Here is an 18,225-nt window from a genome sequence, read left to right as displayed (position 1 = left end):
CTAAGGGATATCCCGGCCCTTGTCCGGGATAAGTTTTCAAATAGGTAAGGGGTGCTCTTTTTTCTCGCCGTCGCACCTTTTTAGGGGTCGGTGAGGTTTTTTAGGAGGCCCATTTTTAAATTGACATTCTTCTTTATTATTGCTTTCTACTCATTTAGTTTAAAATCCTTCTAAATAATTATTTAAAATCTTTTAAAACTTTTTTTTTTAAAAAATTTTTCATTTTTTTTAACCTAACGGGGTCCGAATCCCGTTAGGCGGGGGACCCGCTACCTAACTGGACGGGACTCCCGTTTGGTCAAATAACGGGAGTCCAGGCGGGGACGGTAGCGGGAGTGGCGGGAGATACCGCTAAGCCACGTTTAGGGCCCACAACATTCAAGCAAAGTTCTCTCTCTCTCTTTCTCTCTCCGTCTATATCACTCCCCTTTTTTCTATTGCAGAACGCGAACGCCGCACAACGTCTCTGCTTGGTGGCATGAGCCGAGCCATCGCCATTACCAACTATTTAATTGTCTAGACTTTTTTTTCATTAATTTGTAAATGTTCCATGTTATTTTGAAAAATGTTTGTTTCTCTTTATTGTGTTCCATATCTTTCATTATAATTCCCTCTCTCTCTCTCTCTCTCTCAAATCTAGCCTCATCCCCTATGTGTGAATATTTCCTCGTCGCTCGTCGGGAATTCTTCCTTCAATGTAAAGTGTTTTTTTTATATTTTTTTTTACCATAGACTTTTGCTTAGATAATTTTGATTATGTTTGGGATTTTGAATTTACGGATCCCACAGTTAGGAAATATTTGTCTCTTGAGAGGTTTTTTCTTTCTTTCATGCTCTGAGGTTGTGTAATTATTTGTGCTTTGGGTGATTATCGACATGATTCTATGATTCAATATATCAAGCTACCAATTTTATTTTCTTGATTGCTGATTGTTCTGAGGTGGTTGTTGATTACTGAGGTTATGTTCTTTTAATTATTTTTTACTAGAAGACTTGCCATCTTTTGGTTAATAGCTAGTTTGGTGTGTTGTGGTTACTAAACAATTTTACGTTCCCCGTATTTGGTTTAGCATTGAGCTATGTCACTAAAGATCCCAAGCAGCTATATATTTATTGCCGTGTCTCTTGTCTCTTATGATCACCGTGTATCATTGGCCTACAAGCTTGGTGATAGGGTGGTGGTGGTTCACGTTATTTCAATTAGAGGCTCTTGGTGGCATTGGTTTGGTGTCAATGTAGCTCTTAGTTATACTTGATTTAAAAACCTAAGCTGTGTATGTATAAAAATTGCATAAGTTTGAGCAATACTAATATATTGAATCTTAATAGGGTGGTGGCTGTTCAGAGTGACGCACTATAGTCTATAGGTGAGACGTTAACTTGACAGAAGTGAGAGAGTACTTAAATTTAAGCACTTTTTCATTACGTTATTGAGATTTTCCTATGACTACGAGATTTAAATCATCTTGAAATATATTTATAGTGAAATAAGTTTAAATTTATAAAAACGATTAAAACACGATTAAATAAATCATTTAACATGACTATTAAATTATTTAATTTAAACGGTTATGGATCTGTAAAAAAAATGAAACGGTCGATTTGGATTTAAACTTCAAACACGATTAATAAATGGTCGGATTTGATTCAAAACAATTATGTATGCAAACACGATTGACACAACACGATCACAATACGAACATAAATTGCCATCCTTACTAAGAACATTGGCGAATTGTATTAAATAAATAAATAAAAAGAATAATGGTGTAATCAAATAAGAATTGGAGAAAAAGGTTGTGTTTCTTATTCACGTTCAGGATGTATTTATACACGCACATATGCACAAGGAATCGAATACCGTTACCGATGTCGTACCGGGACTCCGATTTTGATGGGTTCCCGGGAGAAGCCATTGACTTACCGGGGTATCCAGTGAAACCGAGGGTAAACCGTGCCGGTGAACTTACCGTTATCGATGTGGTTTACCGGAAAATACCGGACTTACCGATGGGGTATTCAGTGAACAACAAATTTATACAGTGTCATACATATTACATACCATAGGCTAAAAAAGAAAATAGTTTACAATATTGTTATTACATACCATATGCTAAAAACGAAAATAGTTTACAATATCTTTATTACATACCATAGGCTATAAATGACTACTCCGGTATCTCTCGACTAACGGTCATGCAATAATCGTACCAAGTAAAAAAATGAGCGTCTGCAGTTTGGTACGTCTCCAAATGATAGTCGTATTCCCATTGTGTCATACTTGTAGCGAAAAGAGTATGCGGGATAACCTTGTTGCGGTCGGACTGGGGTCATGATGATTTGTGGTGGTGGAGAATAGTCGTTGTTGCGGTAAGAGGAACACCCTTCATAATACTGGTACCCCGTGTCTTGAGGAGTAATTTTCACCGATCCGAAGTTGGTCGATAAATCATCAACGTCATTGCTAGACGTAAATGACATGGCATCATTCATTCCTCCACCGTGGCCGCCCCCATAACCTGTGTCAAAAAAAGTCGGGTGAAAACGGTTATAGTCTTCCTCACTTGGTACGTATCAACCGCCACTACCACCAGCACCACTAGAGCCGTAGTCACCACCACCACCGTAGGTACCTCGATCGTCACCACCCCCTCCACCTCCATCACCACCTCCACCATCAGCGCCCTCACCGTCATCGGAATCAGAACTGTGGCTAGATTCGCGTTGAGGAAGAACTTTTCCCTCTAACACGCGCTCCGGATCAAGTCCAAGCTCTCGGGCCGTATGAGCTACCGTCGGATCCGGGTTCTGGTTGACGTCATCAAGTGAAACCGAGTCAATCCACCGAAGCATTTCATCGTCTCCTTCATTATCATGACCCGAACGCTCAAAAGCTCTTTCAATGATATCCAAAGGATCCATCGGGGTTGTCGAGTTGTCGTGGATCCGGGTCAGTTCTGTGATTTGCAGCTTCATGTTGTACGAGTAGAAGACAAGCTTCTCTAGCCTCTTATATGCTAGGTGGTTCCTCTGTTTGGTGTGGATCAAGGCGAAAGTGGTCCAACTTCTCTCGCAAGCAGATGATGATGTTGTCTGAGACAAAATTCGAATGGCCAACGCTTGCAACGTCGGCGTCCAGTTCCCATAACATTCCCACCATTCAGCTGTAATCATGTCACAATAAGTCATATAACTTCATCTCATTAGACTCCATGGCACAAACTTCATATAACAGTGTACGTAACACTTACTTGCACACAGCGTCCCTCGTGCCGAGATAACACTTCTTTGTGCGAAGTTCCCTCTAGCTTCTCGGAATGCGATCAACTATAATAGGTAACGTCGATATGAGTACAGGTTCTACAACTCATTGAATATTATAGGTTCAAGATTATACCTCTCTACCCAGTGAAGCACCATCTAACTTCGGATGCAGCTTATCAAACATCTTCGTGACAGCCGCCATATGCGTGTTATCCATTACTACTTCCGGGTTATATTGCAACTTCGGATTGAGAAAGAAAGCTGCAAGAGAAGCACGTGTTATAAAAAGGAAAAGGTTAATGAATTATTGCGAGATGTAGTTCACCTGCAACATGTAATGGATGACACATCTGACTAGTCCATCTACGCTCCACGATGTCGAGAACCCATTTCTTGCCGTTGAGCGCCAACAACTTCTTCTTCATCTCGTGAAACACGTAGTACAGTAGACCCATCATCGGATGCACTTCGGTATCAACCAATCGAAGAGTGGTGTACATTGGCTCAAAAATTGTACACAACTCATCGACGGATTGCCAAAACCGCGGGTTCAAAACGGTCTCGGTAATGAATTTCCCGGGAGGCGTTGGGCTCAATCTGTCATCGTCCCACCACTGACTAGTGAACAACGACCTCAACGCGGCTCTTTTCTCCCCGAGACTTCTTAAGGCAAGGTAGTTTGTAGCAAATCGTATTGCCCCTGGACGGATGATTTCACCTGGGGCCACTTCTCGTAGCTTGGCCAACACCGCGCCGTGGTTGTAGATAAACTTTGTCGCGTCCCTCGCAGCTTTGATTGTCCCCTTTACTGAATCTCTCTTTCCGATGTCTTCAAACATCAGATCCAAGCAATGTGCGGTACAAGTTGCCCAGTACACATTCTGACGCCGAGACAATTTCTGCCCAGCACTCTTGTAGTTGGCGCCGTTGTCGGTGACTAATTGGACGACATTATGTCTCCCGACCTCTTTCAGCACATCCTTCAGTATTGAGTAGATGTAGTCTGCACTCTTTACATTCTTCGATGCGTCTATGGACTTCAAGAACACAGTCGCACCAGCGCAATAGACCATTATATTGATGATACTCAATTTGGTCGGCCTTGGCCAACCATCAGCCAGTATCGTGCATCCATACATCTTCCAACGCTTATTCTGCTCTTCCACGAAGTTCTCGGCATCTACGACCTCCATCTCGAGGTACTTGTTGTAAACTTCATACGCCGATGGGAGAGGAATCTTAGGACCTGCAATACACATGAACATCATATTCCAAACATAAATATCTTAATACAAGTACAACAAGTGTGAGAATTACTGAGATCTTGAGCCGTCACAATCATGTTTTTGAATTCATGACTGTTGACCTTGCTCGCGGGCACGTGCTGGTGAACAATGAATTTGGTAATAGCTCTTTCGAGCCACGACTTCTTCTTTGGGTCCACCATCTCGTCCACTCTAGGTTGCCTCACACTGGGAGACTTATATAACGACGGAGCGACAGGTGGAGATTTTGCAGTCGAGCCCACCTCTCCCCCCCCCCCCCCCCCCGGGACTTGATTGGAACCGAGCTTCCCACTCTGCCCGAGCTGCATCCTGACGTGACCTCTTCATCGCTGCTCGGAGGTCTGCTTCATAATCAGGAGTAGGACCCTCTTCATCAGCTTCAGTGTGATATGGTTTGTGGACTGTCCTTCGAATGGTTTCCTCCAATGTGTGATTCTGTTTCTTCTTCTCAACATTACCGAGGATTAAAGCTTACATCTCCTCCATCACCTCATGAGGAACTTTATCGCACATTTTAACGTTCTTCTGAGAGTCCAAATGTGCAAGATGATTTTTTACTCTCGTGATCCCCCCTCCTCCCATTACATGACCGCAAAAGTTGCACGTGTTCGCACTTGCTTTTCCCGGAACGGGCGTGCAATACCTCTTTGCTGGGTCGGGAGACACCATTCTTTAACTCTACTCTACAAACAAGTCAAAAACATAAATATTCAATTTAAAATAATCCATAATTCCATATCACATATTCTAAATTTAATTCCATATCACATATTCTACATTTAATTCCATTAATCCATAACACATATTCTAAATATAATTCCAATAATCTATAATTACATATCACATATTCTACATTTAATTCAATTAATCCATAACACATATTCAAAATTTAATTTCAATAATCCATAATTACATATCAATGATCGCATATCCTATATTTAATTCCATGAATCCATAACACATATTTAAAATTTATTTCCAATAATCCATAATTACATATCACATATTCTACATTTAATTCCACTAATCCATAACACATATTCTAAATTAAATTTCAATCATCCATAATTACATATCGATTATCACATATCCTACATTTAATTCCATGAATCCATAACACATATTCAAAATTTATTTCCAATAATCCATAATTATATATCACATGTGAATCGCGTTTTTTTATTAGCACTAAGAACCGTCCGTGGTTCGATCTAGGGCCGGACCCTATGACCCCACGTAGGTTGGGTTTGGTGAAAAATACTTGATTGGGTGGTGGAGATGGCCGGGTGGTCTTGACCGAGTGAAAGCGGTCGGGTGGTCTTGGCCGAGTGAAGATGACCGGGTGATCTTGGTCGAGTGAAGACGACCGGGTGATCTTGACCGAGTGAAGACAACCGGGTGATTTTGGTCGAGTGAAGATGGCCGGGTGGTCTTGGCCGGGTGAAGATGACCGGGTGATATTGGCCGAGTGAAGATGACCGGGTGGTCTTGGCCGAGTAAAGATGGCCGGGTGGTCTTGGCCGGGTGAAGATGACCGGGTGATATTGACCGAGTGGTCTTGGCCGAGTGAAGATGTCCGGATGGTCTTCTTTTTTGGCCAGCCGGGTGGTCATTTTCTTTGGCCATCCGGGTGATCATTTTCTTTGGCTAACCGGGTGGTCATTTTCTTTGGCTAACCGGGTGGTCATTTTTGTGGCTTTGTCTTGAAGATTTGTCAAGAAGTCTAGCTTGAAAACATTCTTTGAGAGTCTCTTTTGAAAGACATTTTATGAGTGTGGACTCGGAGCTTGGCGCGTGAGTTTGCTTGTAGGTTTGGGCCTTATGTACGGGCTTGATGTGTCATTTTTTGCTCTCGGGGTGTCATTTCTACCTTGCAAAAATTTGACCCAACATTAACCCCCCAGTTTCTTATGCAACTTGTTGTGCAAGAAATTTAATTTGAATTCCCCAGAGGTTCGTAGTTGATGTCTTTGGACCGTTTGGTTTTACATTTGTCATTCCGCGTGGTGGCGCGATAGGGATATCGGAAGATTATGCCTCGAGGGCTAAGAGACTCGATCACGGAGATCGAGCGATCATAAATCACAGGGTCAGAATTTTCGGGGCCACAAGAGCTTTAAGCGACACGATCAGGGGGACTGAGCGACTCTAAACCGCGGGGTCGGGATTTTCAGAGCCACGGGGGCCTTAAGCGACACAATCACGGGGACCGACACTAGGAGAAAAATGACATTTAGAGGCGGCAAGTAATTTAGAGGCGGAATTTTCGCCTCAATTTAGAGGCGAAATTAGTGATATAGAGGCATAATTCCACCTCTACGTACAAAATAAATATTAGAGGCGTAATTATACAATAGAGGTGGATTCCCACTTCTAAATATCCAAGCAAAAATATTAGAAGCGAAATTTTCCGCTTCTAAACTTACAAAATTTTTTAGCCTTTCATAACACATTCTTTAATTATTTTATGTCCAAATTAAAAAAAAAAACAAAAATTATATATGTCCAACGCATATAACAAAAATTATGTCCAGTTAAAAGACTTCACTTTTCTCTCACCATATACATCGGCACACACATATAACCAACGCAGACTAGTTCTTCTTCATTTCTCTCCTAGCAAACAACCCACTCTCTCACTCTCTCAGAACATGGACATCTATAAATCGACCGACCTTAGCCACGTTCTCTTCTCCATCTCATCTACTTCTTATCCGCTTTACCTTCTTCTCTATCACTCTCCCTCCATCAATTTAATCTCTCCCCCATCGCCGTAACCGTCACCGTCGCCGTAACCGTCGCCGTCACCGCCGCCCTCGCCTTCAACGTCATCAGGTATGCTAACCGCCTCTAACTATCTCACTTATATTTCTTTGAATCTCATCTAACCCTCTCGATCTTCTCCCTCTTTTTCTGACCACCTTCGGCCTTCCACAGCCCCGCCACCATCGTCCCTCCATAGCCCAGCCACCATCGTCCCTCCACAGCCCCGCCGCAATCTTCCTTCCAAAGCTACGCCATCTCTCTCCCTCAGATTGTGAGTATTTCAATTTCTGAAATCTCTAGAGTGTCAATTTTCTTTTCGAATTTTTTATATTCGAGTTATTTGCATAAATAATAAGCAGCGATTTGAGTTGTTTAGACTGGTTGTTTTAAACTGTTTATCTCTTGCCTAAATCTGAATTTTATACTCTTTTTTTTTTATCAAATTTGGTTCGAGATTACACTTGGGGATTTTTCATTTTTATTCTCTGTCTACTCGGGAAATACTAGACAGCCCGCAGTGCCTTCTCCCCCATTTTTTAATGGCCTAGTTGGTTTTTATTCACTCTCTGACTCATGCTCTATTCCTATACTTGAGATTAGAAACTTAAACTTAATGTATGATTACTTAATGAGATTATAAACAGTGAGTTTCCAGACTTTAGCTTGGACAAAGAAGCTTCCACTAATTTAAATATATTCGTGACTACAATTCTTCTATGAGGGCTTGTGTATGTTAGTGATTTATATTCAGTCTTTCATTTACCAATATTGATTTTTCATCAAGCCATTGATTAAACGTGAAGGATGTTTTATGGTATATTATATAAGTATATGATTAAGGAATATGATATTCATCAAGCCTTCTGATTGTTCCACATGGTACTTTTTTAATTATTAATTTTTTATTAATTACTTTGGTTTTGTTACTCATAATTTTTAAGTTATACATATTTGAAAATTGTTAGCATACGCAAGACCTCATTTTAGACTTCGATCGTCCCCGCTTGCAGCCTCAGCGATGTTAGGCTAGATATAAAATACACAGTAGATCATGCAAGTTATATATATAGATAGATATATATAGATAGAGATAGATAGAGAGAGAGAGAGAGAGAAAGAGAGAGATAATAGACGTGCATTGACGTGCAAGGAAGCGCCTATTCGGTGGTCTTTCATGGCGGCCTTGGTCACTTCAGTCCTGATCGTCGACACCGCTTTAGGGCACGCTTTTGCGTAGTAATTTGTTGATAATTGAGCTGAGGCTGTTTCTGAGTGCACTAACATTATTGCAACAATCAAGAAGCTGATCGCAGTCGATTTTGAGATCAATGCCATATTGACAATGAATGATGTTTAGGAAGAAATTAATTAAGCTAGACACGATATCGAGTACCAATTGTTGGAGAATAAGCAGTGTATTTATAGACGACATGGTTGTTTTCTTTATTTTTTTGGTCAATTTTGTTGATATTGTTCTTTTGCAGCATGCTCAGAAAAAGTCAAAAGCTTGTATGCTCATTTTTCTTATTTCTGTTACGTTTCATAATTATAGTATTATTTAATTAACCATCATTTTGATCAGTGTGCTGCGACAAAACGTTACATTGTGTTGTGTGAACCTTTCTTAGTGGGGAATCTGATTAGTCAAATTATTTTCTATTTATCTATTTTTTGGTAACTTATATGCAAGCCTTTTGAAAGTTTCATATTTTTTTGTTTCCGTTGCGTTAAGGTTTGTGCAAGTTCCCCAACTTTCATAATCTTCTACTCGCAATTGCTGAAGCAGAACTAACTACAAGAGCTTCAAAGTCTCTAGAAAGCCAAAGGTTAGTGATTAAGTAAAAAGCTAGAGAAAGTATATAAATTTAATCTGAGTTGTTCATAACATCTTTAAATGGACTTTGCTCTATATCTATCTAGTATGTCCGTTTCAAATTCAAAGTTTTCGGCTCTCTTGCATGCTGAGTTTGACGGCCTTGATTTTTTTATTTTTTATTTTTTAAAAAATCAAACCCAAAATCAAGAGGCAGAAATATGAGAATAAGATCACCAACTATGTCAAATATTTTACAGCTATTTTTCTTTCCTCGCATCCTCCCCAGCTTTGGGGTGTAAATGATTGATTATTATTAAGTGTCATATTTTTCATTGTACTTACAGCGCATGTCCATATATATTTGGGATTTAGACACAATTGTCTTATTTTGAGCAGTAGACATATATATAAAAACTGAAATTTCATCAGATTGAGACTCCGTGAAATCAATCCTTACGTGGTGAAGGTTTGACTTCCTTCGATACCAGTGTACAATTATCCTATTCCCTCCCAAGTCTCCAGTGAATCCAACATGTAAAGGCTGACACCATTAAACAAAAATGTCCAGACTTTAAAGATAATGTCCTTTATAAACCGACAGCCCTTGTAATAACTATGCAATTTGTTTTGAAGAAATGAGCTACTGACTATCACCATTTTTACAAGAGTGCATAACTGTTATTGTCTGTTCATGTGTTACAAGTGCGATAATCATTAACACAAACGATAAACCTATGGCCATATCAATACTATTACTCAATTCCACTAGTTCACAGTTTTCAGCTTCATCTTAAAAAAAAACTAACCCGAAGATGGGAAAAAAAAATCAAGTTCTGCATTATCTATACACAATGAACTGTATAAATTATGAAATTTCATGTTACTTTGATTTTTTTGTACTCTTAATGTATAAATTATACATAATAAAAATTGTTAGCGTATTCATGTGTATCAATGATAATCTTCTATATATCTCAGTTAGCTTTATTGTTTGTCTTTTTCATTTCAGACTTTGCTTGTAACCTCTCCCCGTCCTCGCTTGCAGCCTCAACACGTTCGTTCTCCCATTTGTTTGTCTTTGTTGCAATCGGTTAGTTTCCTTTCAGTTTTTTTTTAAAATAAAGTTTCCATTCAGTTCACTGGATAGTTAATTATATGTAACCTGTTAGTTTATATAGCTGGGTAATATAGTTGTTAGTTTAGATAATTTGTAATATTTTATTAGTTCTAATAATTAGTTGATATGTAATTTTTGAAGTTAGTTCAAGTTAATATATTTCAAGTTAGTTAGTTTGTGAGTTTTGTAGTTGATGTGAATATTGAAATTAATGTGATTGAAGTAATTATGATAAGAATTTCTACTATACATAGAAATTCGTGAAATTACTAAAGAGATTAGAGTTTAAACTCTTCCAAACTTCTATATACTTTCTATGACATGTTTCAAAGTATAAGTTTCATATCTCTCCCCTCTATCTACTCCCTCTCAACTTTTTTCTCTTTCAACTTTTTTCTCTTTCACCTCTCGTTCAGCGAAATGGCAAATCCAAGTCGAGATTGGATTTTTGAGGATAATCGGTTGAGTCTTGAGTTTAAGACTGGTGTAAATGAGTTCATGCGTCGTGCACGCTACCAAACAAACACCGAAGGGAAAATTAAGTGCCCTTGCAAGAATTGCAACAACGCGAGGTATCATAACTTAGTAGTTGTTAAGACCCATCTATTGTGCAAGGGGTTTACGCAACACTATACACAGTGGATTCACCATGGCGAGTCGCAACTTCCGCATGTTACTGAAGAGGAGAATTCTGCTGATGAAAATGATGTTGGAGGGTTGCATGACGCTCTACATGACATTATGAACCATGACGATTTTGACGATGTTGTCGATCCAACTCGAAGTGATCTTCGCGAAGAAGAGCAAGTTGAAGATCTCTTTGCTGAGTTGGAAGCAGAATTATACCCTAGGTGCAAAGAGTTTTCGTCTCTGTCATTTCTGGTTTCTCTAATGCACATTAAAGTAATGAACCAATGGACAAACGCGTCGTTCACTCAACTTCTTCAGCTGTTAAAAAAGTCTCACCCGTCCGGAAACAGAATTCCCGATAAATATTACGAGGCAAAGGCAAAGCTCAAACGCTTTGGCATGAGCTACGAGATGATCGATGTTTGTCCGAACGATTGCATGTTATTTCGGAAAGAGTTCGAGAAATCCGACTTATGTCCAATTTGCAATGCTAGTAGATGGGTGTTGAAAGATGGAGGCAAGAGAATACCACAAAAAATATTACGGTATTTTCCTTTGAAAGATCGATTGAAAAGGTTGTATGCTTGTCGACACACGGCTCTTGAAATGCAGTGGCACGAGAAGGAACGTGTCAAGGAAGATGGCGTATTACGACATCCTGCGGACGGATTGGCGTGGAAGAAGCTAGACGAAAAATACCCAGAATTTGCTTTGGAGCCGAGGAACGTTCGACTGGGACTCGCCGCCGATGGTTTCAACCCATTCGGTGAAAAGAGTTTGTCATACAGTATGTGGCCTGTGGTTTTAACTGCTTATAATTTGCCACCTTGGTTGTGCATGAAATCGTCATACCTTATGTTGACGCTCCTTATTCCGGGCCGCTTCTCACCTGGAAAAGACATAGATGTTTTCTTGCAACCTCTTATTGAAGAGTTGAAAGAATTATGGGTAAATGGAATACGACTATGAGATGGAGCTAACAAAAATGAAGTGTTCCAGATGCGTGCCGCACTACTTTGGACTATCAATGATTTTCCAGCACGAAGTAGTTTATCTGGATGGAGTGGACATGGGTATTATGCTTGCTCCACGTGCAACATCGATAAGCCTTCAATGCGCATTAGAAGCCGAGTCGTCTACTACGACCATCGTCGATACTTGCCAGATGGACATCCGATGAGAAAGAGCAAGCACTACCAAGTACGCACAGAGAAACGAAAGCCGCCGAAGAAGTTAACCCCAAGCGACATACTTGAGCAATTGAGATTCGTTCGTACACCGACACCAGGAAAACACCCTGAATTTGGAGGGAAGAAGCAAAAATGTGGCGAAAGAGAACTAAATTGGACCAAGAAAAGCATTTTCTACGAGTTGCCTTATTGGTCTGATTTGTCGTTGAAGCACAATTTAGATGTGATGCACATAGAAAAAAATGTGTGTGAGAATCTTGTCGGGACTTTACTAAGTATAGATGGGAAGAATAAAGATGACGAGAAAGCAAGGAGGGATTTGATGGACTTAAAAATCAAATCGAGTTTACACTTGGAGAAGCACGGGAATAAATGGTACAAACCACAAGCAGCATATACTATGAGTCAAGATGACAGAATACAGTTTACAGATTTTCTCAAGTCTGTCAAGTTCCCTGATGGACTTGCTGGGAATTTGAAGAACAATGTAACTGCTGATGGAAAATTGACAGGGCTGAAATCTCATGATTGTCACGTGATCATGCAAAGGTTGCTAGCTCCTGGTATTCGTCCTTTTATGACAAAGCCAATTCGAGAGACGATTGCTGAGCTTTGCAACTTTTTTAAGCTCATAAGCTCTAGAACGTTGCGAGTGGATGATCTTGAGAGAGCACGTGATTCCATCATTGAAATCTTATGTAAGTTGGAGATCATCTTTCCTCCTGCATTTTTTACCATAATGGTTCATGTGGTAATGCATCTACCTGAAGAAGCTTTGAATGGAGGCCCGGTCCATATGAGATGGATGTACCCTTTTGAGAGATATCTTGGAACTTTAAAACATTTTGTGAAAAATAGAGCCAAGCCTGAGGGCTCTATCGCTGAGGCATATGTTATAGAGGAAGCTTTATTGTTCTGTGCAAGGTATCTAGAAGACCAAAAGAATGACCCCGAAACTAAAGTACACAAGCTCTCAGTTTTCCAGTCGGATGAGTGTAAGCCTTACGGTGCCATGAAAATTGTACGATTGGATGATAAAATGAGAGACTTAGCAGAGTGGTATGTATTGACCAATTGCTCTGAGGTGGATCAATACATGACGTAAGTCTCATTTTGAATAATGTTCATCTTATTTTTATCGTCTCATGTGGAACTAATTAATTTTGGTTTAAGTCAGTGAACATTGGAATCTTATGGAAGCAGAAGGGCGACATGATGTTGACGAGGCGCATAGGAAAGAATTCAGAAAATGGTTCGGGGAAAAGGTATGGACGTGCTCCTTATAAATGTTGACGTATTTTGTATATGAACTAATTAATTCATATTTTTTAATCAGATTTATGAGCTTAAGGTAGCGGGGTCTGATGTGTCTGATGAGCTTTATGCGTTGGCTACTGGGTCATATCATACCGCTCAATTTTATCCAAGTTGCGAGGTCAATGGGGTTAAGTTTATCACTTGTCATCGTAATGATAGACTGACCACTCAAAATAGCGGTGTATGTGTACCAACAGATGAGTTCAATTTTTATGGACAAATGGAGGACGTCATTGTGTTGAATTATAGATATGATTGCCGCGTTGTATTATTCAAGTGTAATTGGTTTGGGGACAAGCATGATGCAAAAAACAGAGTACGCAAAGATAGGATTTTCGGAACGACGAGTGTTTATGTGGCGAAAAAATGGTTCACAGATGAACCGTTTATACTCGCAACTCAAGCAAAACAGGTGTTCTATTTAAATGACCTTCATAATGGTCGTGAGTGGAAAATCGTTGAAGATTGTAATCATCGATTTTTGTGGGATCTTCCTGATATTGATGGCCCTTCTTCATCAACAATTTCATTGTTGGTACAATCGTCAGATTTTGACGCTTTGTCTTTTCATCGTCCAACATCTCATCCAGAGCCCGTGCATGATGATAACGTCGAAGAGCAAGATAACTTCATAGACGATGAAGAAGATGAAATTGTTCATGACGTTGGAAATGAAGAAGAATTAGTCGATGAAGATATCGATTTTGATGACGATGAATGAGTATTGCTCGATAATATATTTTATTAATATAAATGTTGATGAAAATAAATAACATTCACTACTATCTTATACTGATAACTTTTATGCTTTTTACAGACATGTCGGCTATGGGAAGTGAAGGAAATGAAGAAAGCAATGGTGATCCCCCGCATACACCATCATCCACCAGAAAACGTGGAAGTACTACTGGCGCTACTTCTCAAAAGGCGAAGAAAAGTGGGAAACGTGAGACACTTATTTATGACGCGAGCGTACAATTGTTCTTCCAGCCAGCGAGGATGGGGAATGGTGATCGGATTGGGACATATGCAAATGCATTGGGGTTGCTCGTGCGTGACATTATTCCTCTACAGACTCCAAGTTGGAGCTGTGTGTCGCCACAACAGGAGGCGGCAATAGTGAGTGGGATTCACTCAAGCTTTGATTTTGTGACAAGAGATGAAGAGACAAGCGAGCTTGTTCCACCTACGGTAGCTGATCTCGCTGAGATCGACGCAGTTATCTTGCAAAATGCAAAAAAGCGCTTGCGGGATGCTAAATCGAGGTTGAGCAGGTACTTTAGGGTTACATGTGGCGGCGATCGAGCATTCGCAGAGACTAATAAACCAAAGAATGTGAGTGAACACGATTGGAAAGCGATACTCGATTTAATGGAAACCCCGGAGTTCAAGGTGAGTTTTTAAAGTAATTTATTTAGATTGATTTAGGATTATTAATATCGTTTCATCCTGTATAGGCAAAATCTGCCCAAAACATTGAAAATCAGATGCATAGGACTACAATTAGCCGACAAGGAACGTTAACTTTTGGTCAACACCGCTACCAACAAGTAAGTTGTAAATAGAATGTCCTATTTATATTGCTTTACAAAGGAAAAATACTTAGTTCTACAGGTTTAACCGTGTTAACCAGTTTCTACTTTACAAAGGAAAAATACTTAGTTTTACAGGTTTAACTTGTTAACCAGAATGTCCTAACAACAACGCATTTGTTTCCTTTACAAAACATAGGTGCTCATATTTCTCGTCCTTATTTACATCATTCATAAGTCTGATTTCTTTTTGTTAATCAAAAAGAGGGAAGAGCCAACCTTAAGTTACTTCTAGAAAGCTCTCAGGTTGATTATGCATATGTTTTGTTCTGTTTTACAAAATTATATTGATCTGTACTATTTTTATTTTGCTGTCAGTGATGATACATATTAATAGAATGTACATAATTTATTTTCCCACTTTGACAGCGTGCATTATTATTGAGCAATTGGAACAAATAGTCCCTGAACTTCATAAGTTTAAAGTTTCATCCCTAAACTTCATATGATGTACCTCAGTTCAGAAAAAAAAAAAAAAAAAAAAAAAAAAAAAACAACCACGTTTAGACATACAAAAAGTCACAAAAACAGGGATCACCATTTCTCAAAACTCAAAAGATAATATAAACAAATCCCTCACTTTAATGTCTTTTTTTTAATGAAAAAAATTAGTCACTTGACTCATTCTCAATGTTTGCTGCGGGGCCACCATATTTTTTATTTATATAATTTTTTTTATAAAACTATTTCTGCCAGTAGTCTCATTATCATATGCATAGCAACATAGGGTTCTGGTTGTAAACCAAAGGTCATTGAGAGACTTTAACAGAAGGACCAAAACATTGGTTTTAAAAAGTTTAAGGATGGTATAATTAAAATAAAAAGTTTAAAGACAAATTTCTTAAGGGAAAGGATTCTTCAAAAGGGTTTTTTTTTTATTGCAAGCAGATCCCATAAGGAAGTCACAGCACAGCAGTGTGTGAGCTAGAGAAATAGAATGAAGAAAAAATAACTATCTTTTTGTTGACCAAAGTAGTTCAGCCGAAATTTTCTAGTCATTATGTTCATAGTTTCATAGCATACAGTGTTTTGTCATAAGTATTCTTGCCATGATGGATCAATAGTTTGTAAGTTATAATCAACTCTCTGTCGCTGGTTCGCAATAAGCTCATAGATTTGTCTTTCTTTTCTTTTTAGGCACCAGTTTCACTAATATTGTTTAAATTTTATTTTTGTTAGTTGTGAATTATCAATGGTGTATTCTTTGTGTTTGTCGTCTCATCTATCACCTGAATGATTGTACTTGTGCAAGCAAAATCATAGAATAAACAAGTTCATATGTGAATCCATATGGAATACCAATGTCTTTTTTCAAGCCTCAAAATTATCTTGTTTAAAAGCTTATGGGAAGATTTTGTCTGGCGAGTTTTCGGGGACAAAAGTGTCAAAATGTCAACCTCATCGGCTGCGAGATTCTTTTATGCATTTTTCACATCTCATGTTTATTGTCTTTTCTCTCTCTCCCTGCTTATTTGTTGATTTTTTTTTATATTAATTCTTGCAGAAAGATGATAATGACCATTTGCTGGGAGCACTTCAAAACTGGGAGAGTCTCCACCGTAAGGATGGCAAATTCACGACTCCTGCCGCCGAACATGCCTTTGTGAGTTGTTTTAAAATGATTGGGAATGCCACTAAGGCTCACAACATGCCTTTGTGAGTTGTTTTAAAATGGTTGGGAATGCCACTAAGGCTCACAGGTTTCTAGTAGTTGGTGATTTAGATTTTTTTAGTGGTTAAACATTTATTTTTCATGTTTTGGTTTAGTGATATTATAAGCTAGTGAGGCCAAAATTTCGGTTAAAATTGCGTACAACATGTTGATTTAATTATTATTCTTTTTCAATCATATACAGGTTGAGATGGTAGAGCTCATTGCTGAGATGCGGCGACAGGCTGAGACAAAATGTCTTCCGGAGGACTTAGACGCGTGGGAGGCTGAAGCAATGAGAAAGGTTCTTGGGGAGAGAAGTGATTGGGCTCCCGGGATAGGCCCCTTGATCCCTAAAAGAGACTTGTTTTCTGCTCGGCGACGGGAGTATGATGCTTCATCATCATCCTCGACATCACATGAGGCACAAGGCAAGATCAACGAGTTGCAATCAGTAGTTCGGAGTCTCGTCGATATTGTTACAACGTCGATGGCATTGCCTTCAGAGATAGCTGAGAAGTTGATGCGATTCACCGGAGAAGCTAGTGCCTCTCAGGGACATTCACACCGTTCTACCATGCATGCGCCTATCCAACCATCTAGCGAATCAACTCCACCGACATCTACTACACGTTCGACCGGCCTTGAAAGAGGAGGAACACCTGCAAATGGGTCTATGGAGCAGCGGACTGCGTCTCAAGCTCGAGGAAGGGGGAAGGGCTGTAGGGGCGGTCGCGGTAGGGGCAGACCTTAAGGTACTTCACATTACAAATGACATGCCTCCACGTTCAAGACAATGACTTTATTATGTATTATCGAATTTCTTGTGAATTTTTAGATGGTGTACATTTTAGTTCATGGTTTTTTTTTATCACTAAAGCACTTTGTTATGCATTTATGTTGTTGTGTACGACAATTTTATGATCAAGTTAGAAACAAGTTTATTTATAATTTGAATGTGTTTGACATCATAGACTTTTTAATTAAATTTTATGCAATTATAAATAAAATAAAATAAAAATATAACAAATATTTAGGGGCAAAAATCCGCCTCTAATGGATTTCTCGTCAATGATTTCATAAATGGCGGGAATTACATGAGAAGCGTAACTCCGCCTCTGAAATCCATCCCGCAATTTGGCGGAAAATATACCAGCGGTGGATTTCCGCCTCTAAATTCATCCTAATACAAGCATTAGAGGTGGACGTAGAGGTGAAATTTCGCCTCTATTTTTCCGCCTCTATTGTCCAGGGGCGGAAAATTACGCCTCTATACCTTTAGAGTCGTGTTTTTAGGGGCAACAAATTACGCTTCAGAATCCGCCTCTAAAGTTATATTAGAGGCGGAAATATAATCTTTAGAGGCGGAAATTCCCGCCTCTAAATGTCATTTTTCTCCTAGTGCGAGCGACCCTAAACCGCGGGGCTCGGGATTTTTGGAGCCATGGAGGCCTTAAGTGACACGATCACGGGGACCGAGCGACCCTAAACCGATGGGGTTGGGATTTTCGGAGCCACGGAGGCCTTAAGCGACATGACCACAGGGACCGAGCGACCCTAAACCGCGGGGGTCAGGATTTTCGGAGCCACGGGGGC

At 39.5% G+C, this 18,225-nt stretch overlaps 1 protein-coding gene and 1 pseudogene across 1 annotated transcript; one reads left to right on the top strand and one right to left on the bottom strand.

Moving 5' to 3' along the window:
* Nucleotides 1-273: 273 nt before the first annotated feature.
* LOC149407781 (uncharacterized) lies at nt 274-5,219 on the bottom strand. Its single transcript, XM_089622022.1, has 9 exons — nt 5,026-5,219; nt 4,582-4,736; nt 3,590-4,510; nt 3,398-3,525; nt 3,252-3,327; nt 2,580-3,164; nt 2,245-2,519; nt 2,063-2,068; nt 274-351 (listed from the first exon to the last, which is right to left on the bottom strand). Exons 1-9 carry the CDS (start codon nt 5,217-5,219, stop codon nt 274-276), a joined length of 2,418 nt encoding a protein of 805 aa, XP_089478148.1.
* Nucleotides 5,220-11,140: 5,921 nt separating this feature from the next.
* On the top strand, nt 11,141-14,107 carry LOC149407780 (uncharacterized; annotated as a pseudogene).
* Nucleotides 14,108-18,225: the final 4,118 nt, after the last annotated feature.

This window comes from Urtica dioica, chromosome 1 (assembly GCF_054948205.1).
Source record: "Urtica dioica subsp. dioica isolate 48M chromosome 1, U.dioica_male_clone48M_v1_H2, whole genome shotgun sequence".
Lineage (NCBI taxonomy): Eukaryota > Viridiplantae > Streptophyta > Magnoliopsida > Rosales > Urticaceae > Urtica > Urtica dioica.
Note: the sequence above shows the minus strand (reverse complement) of the source record. Positions and strands in the feature narration are given on the sequence as shown.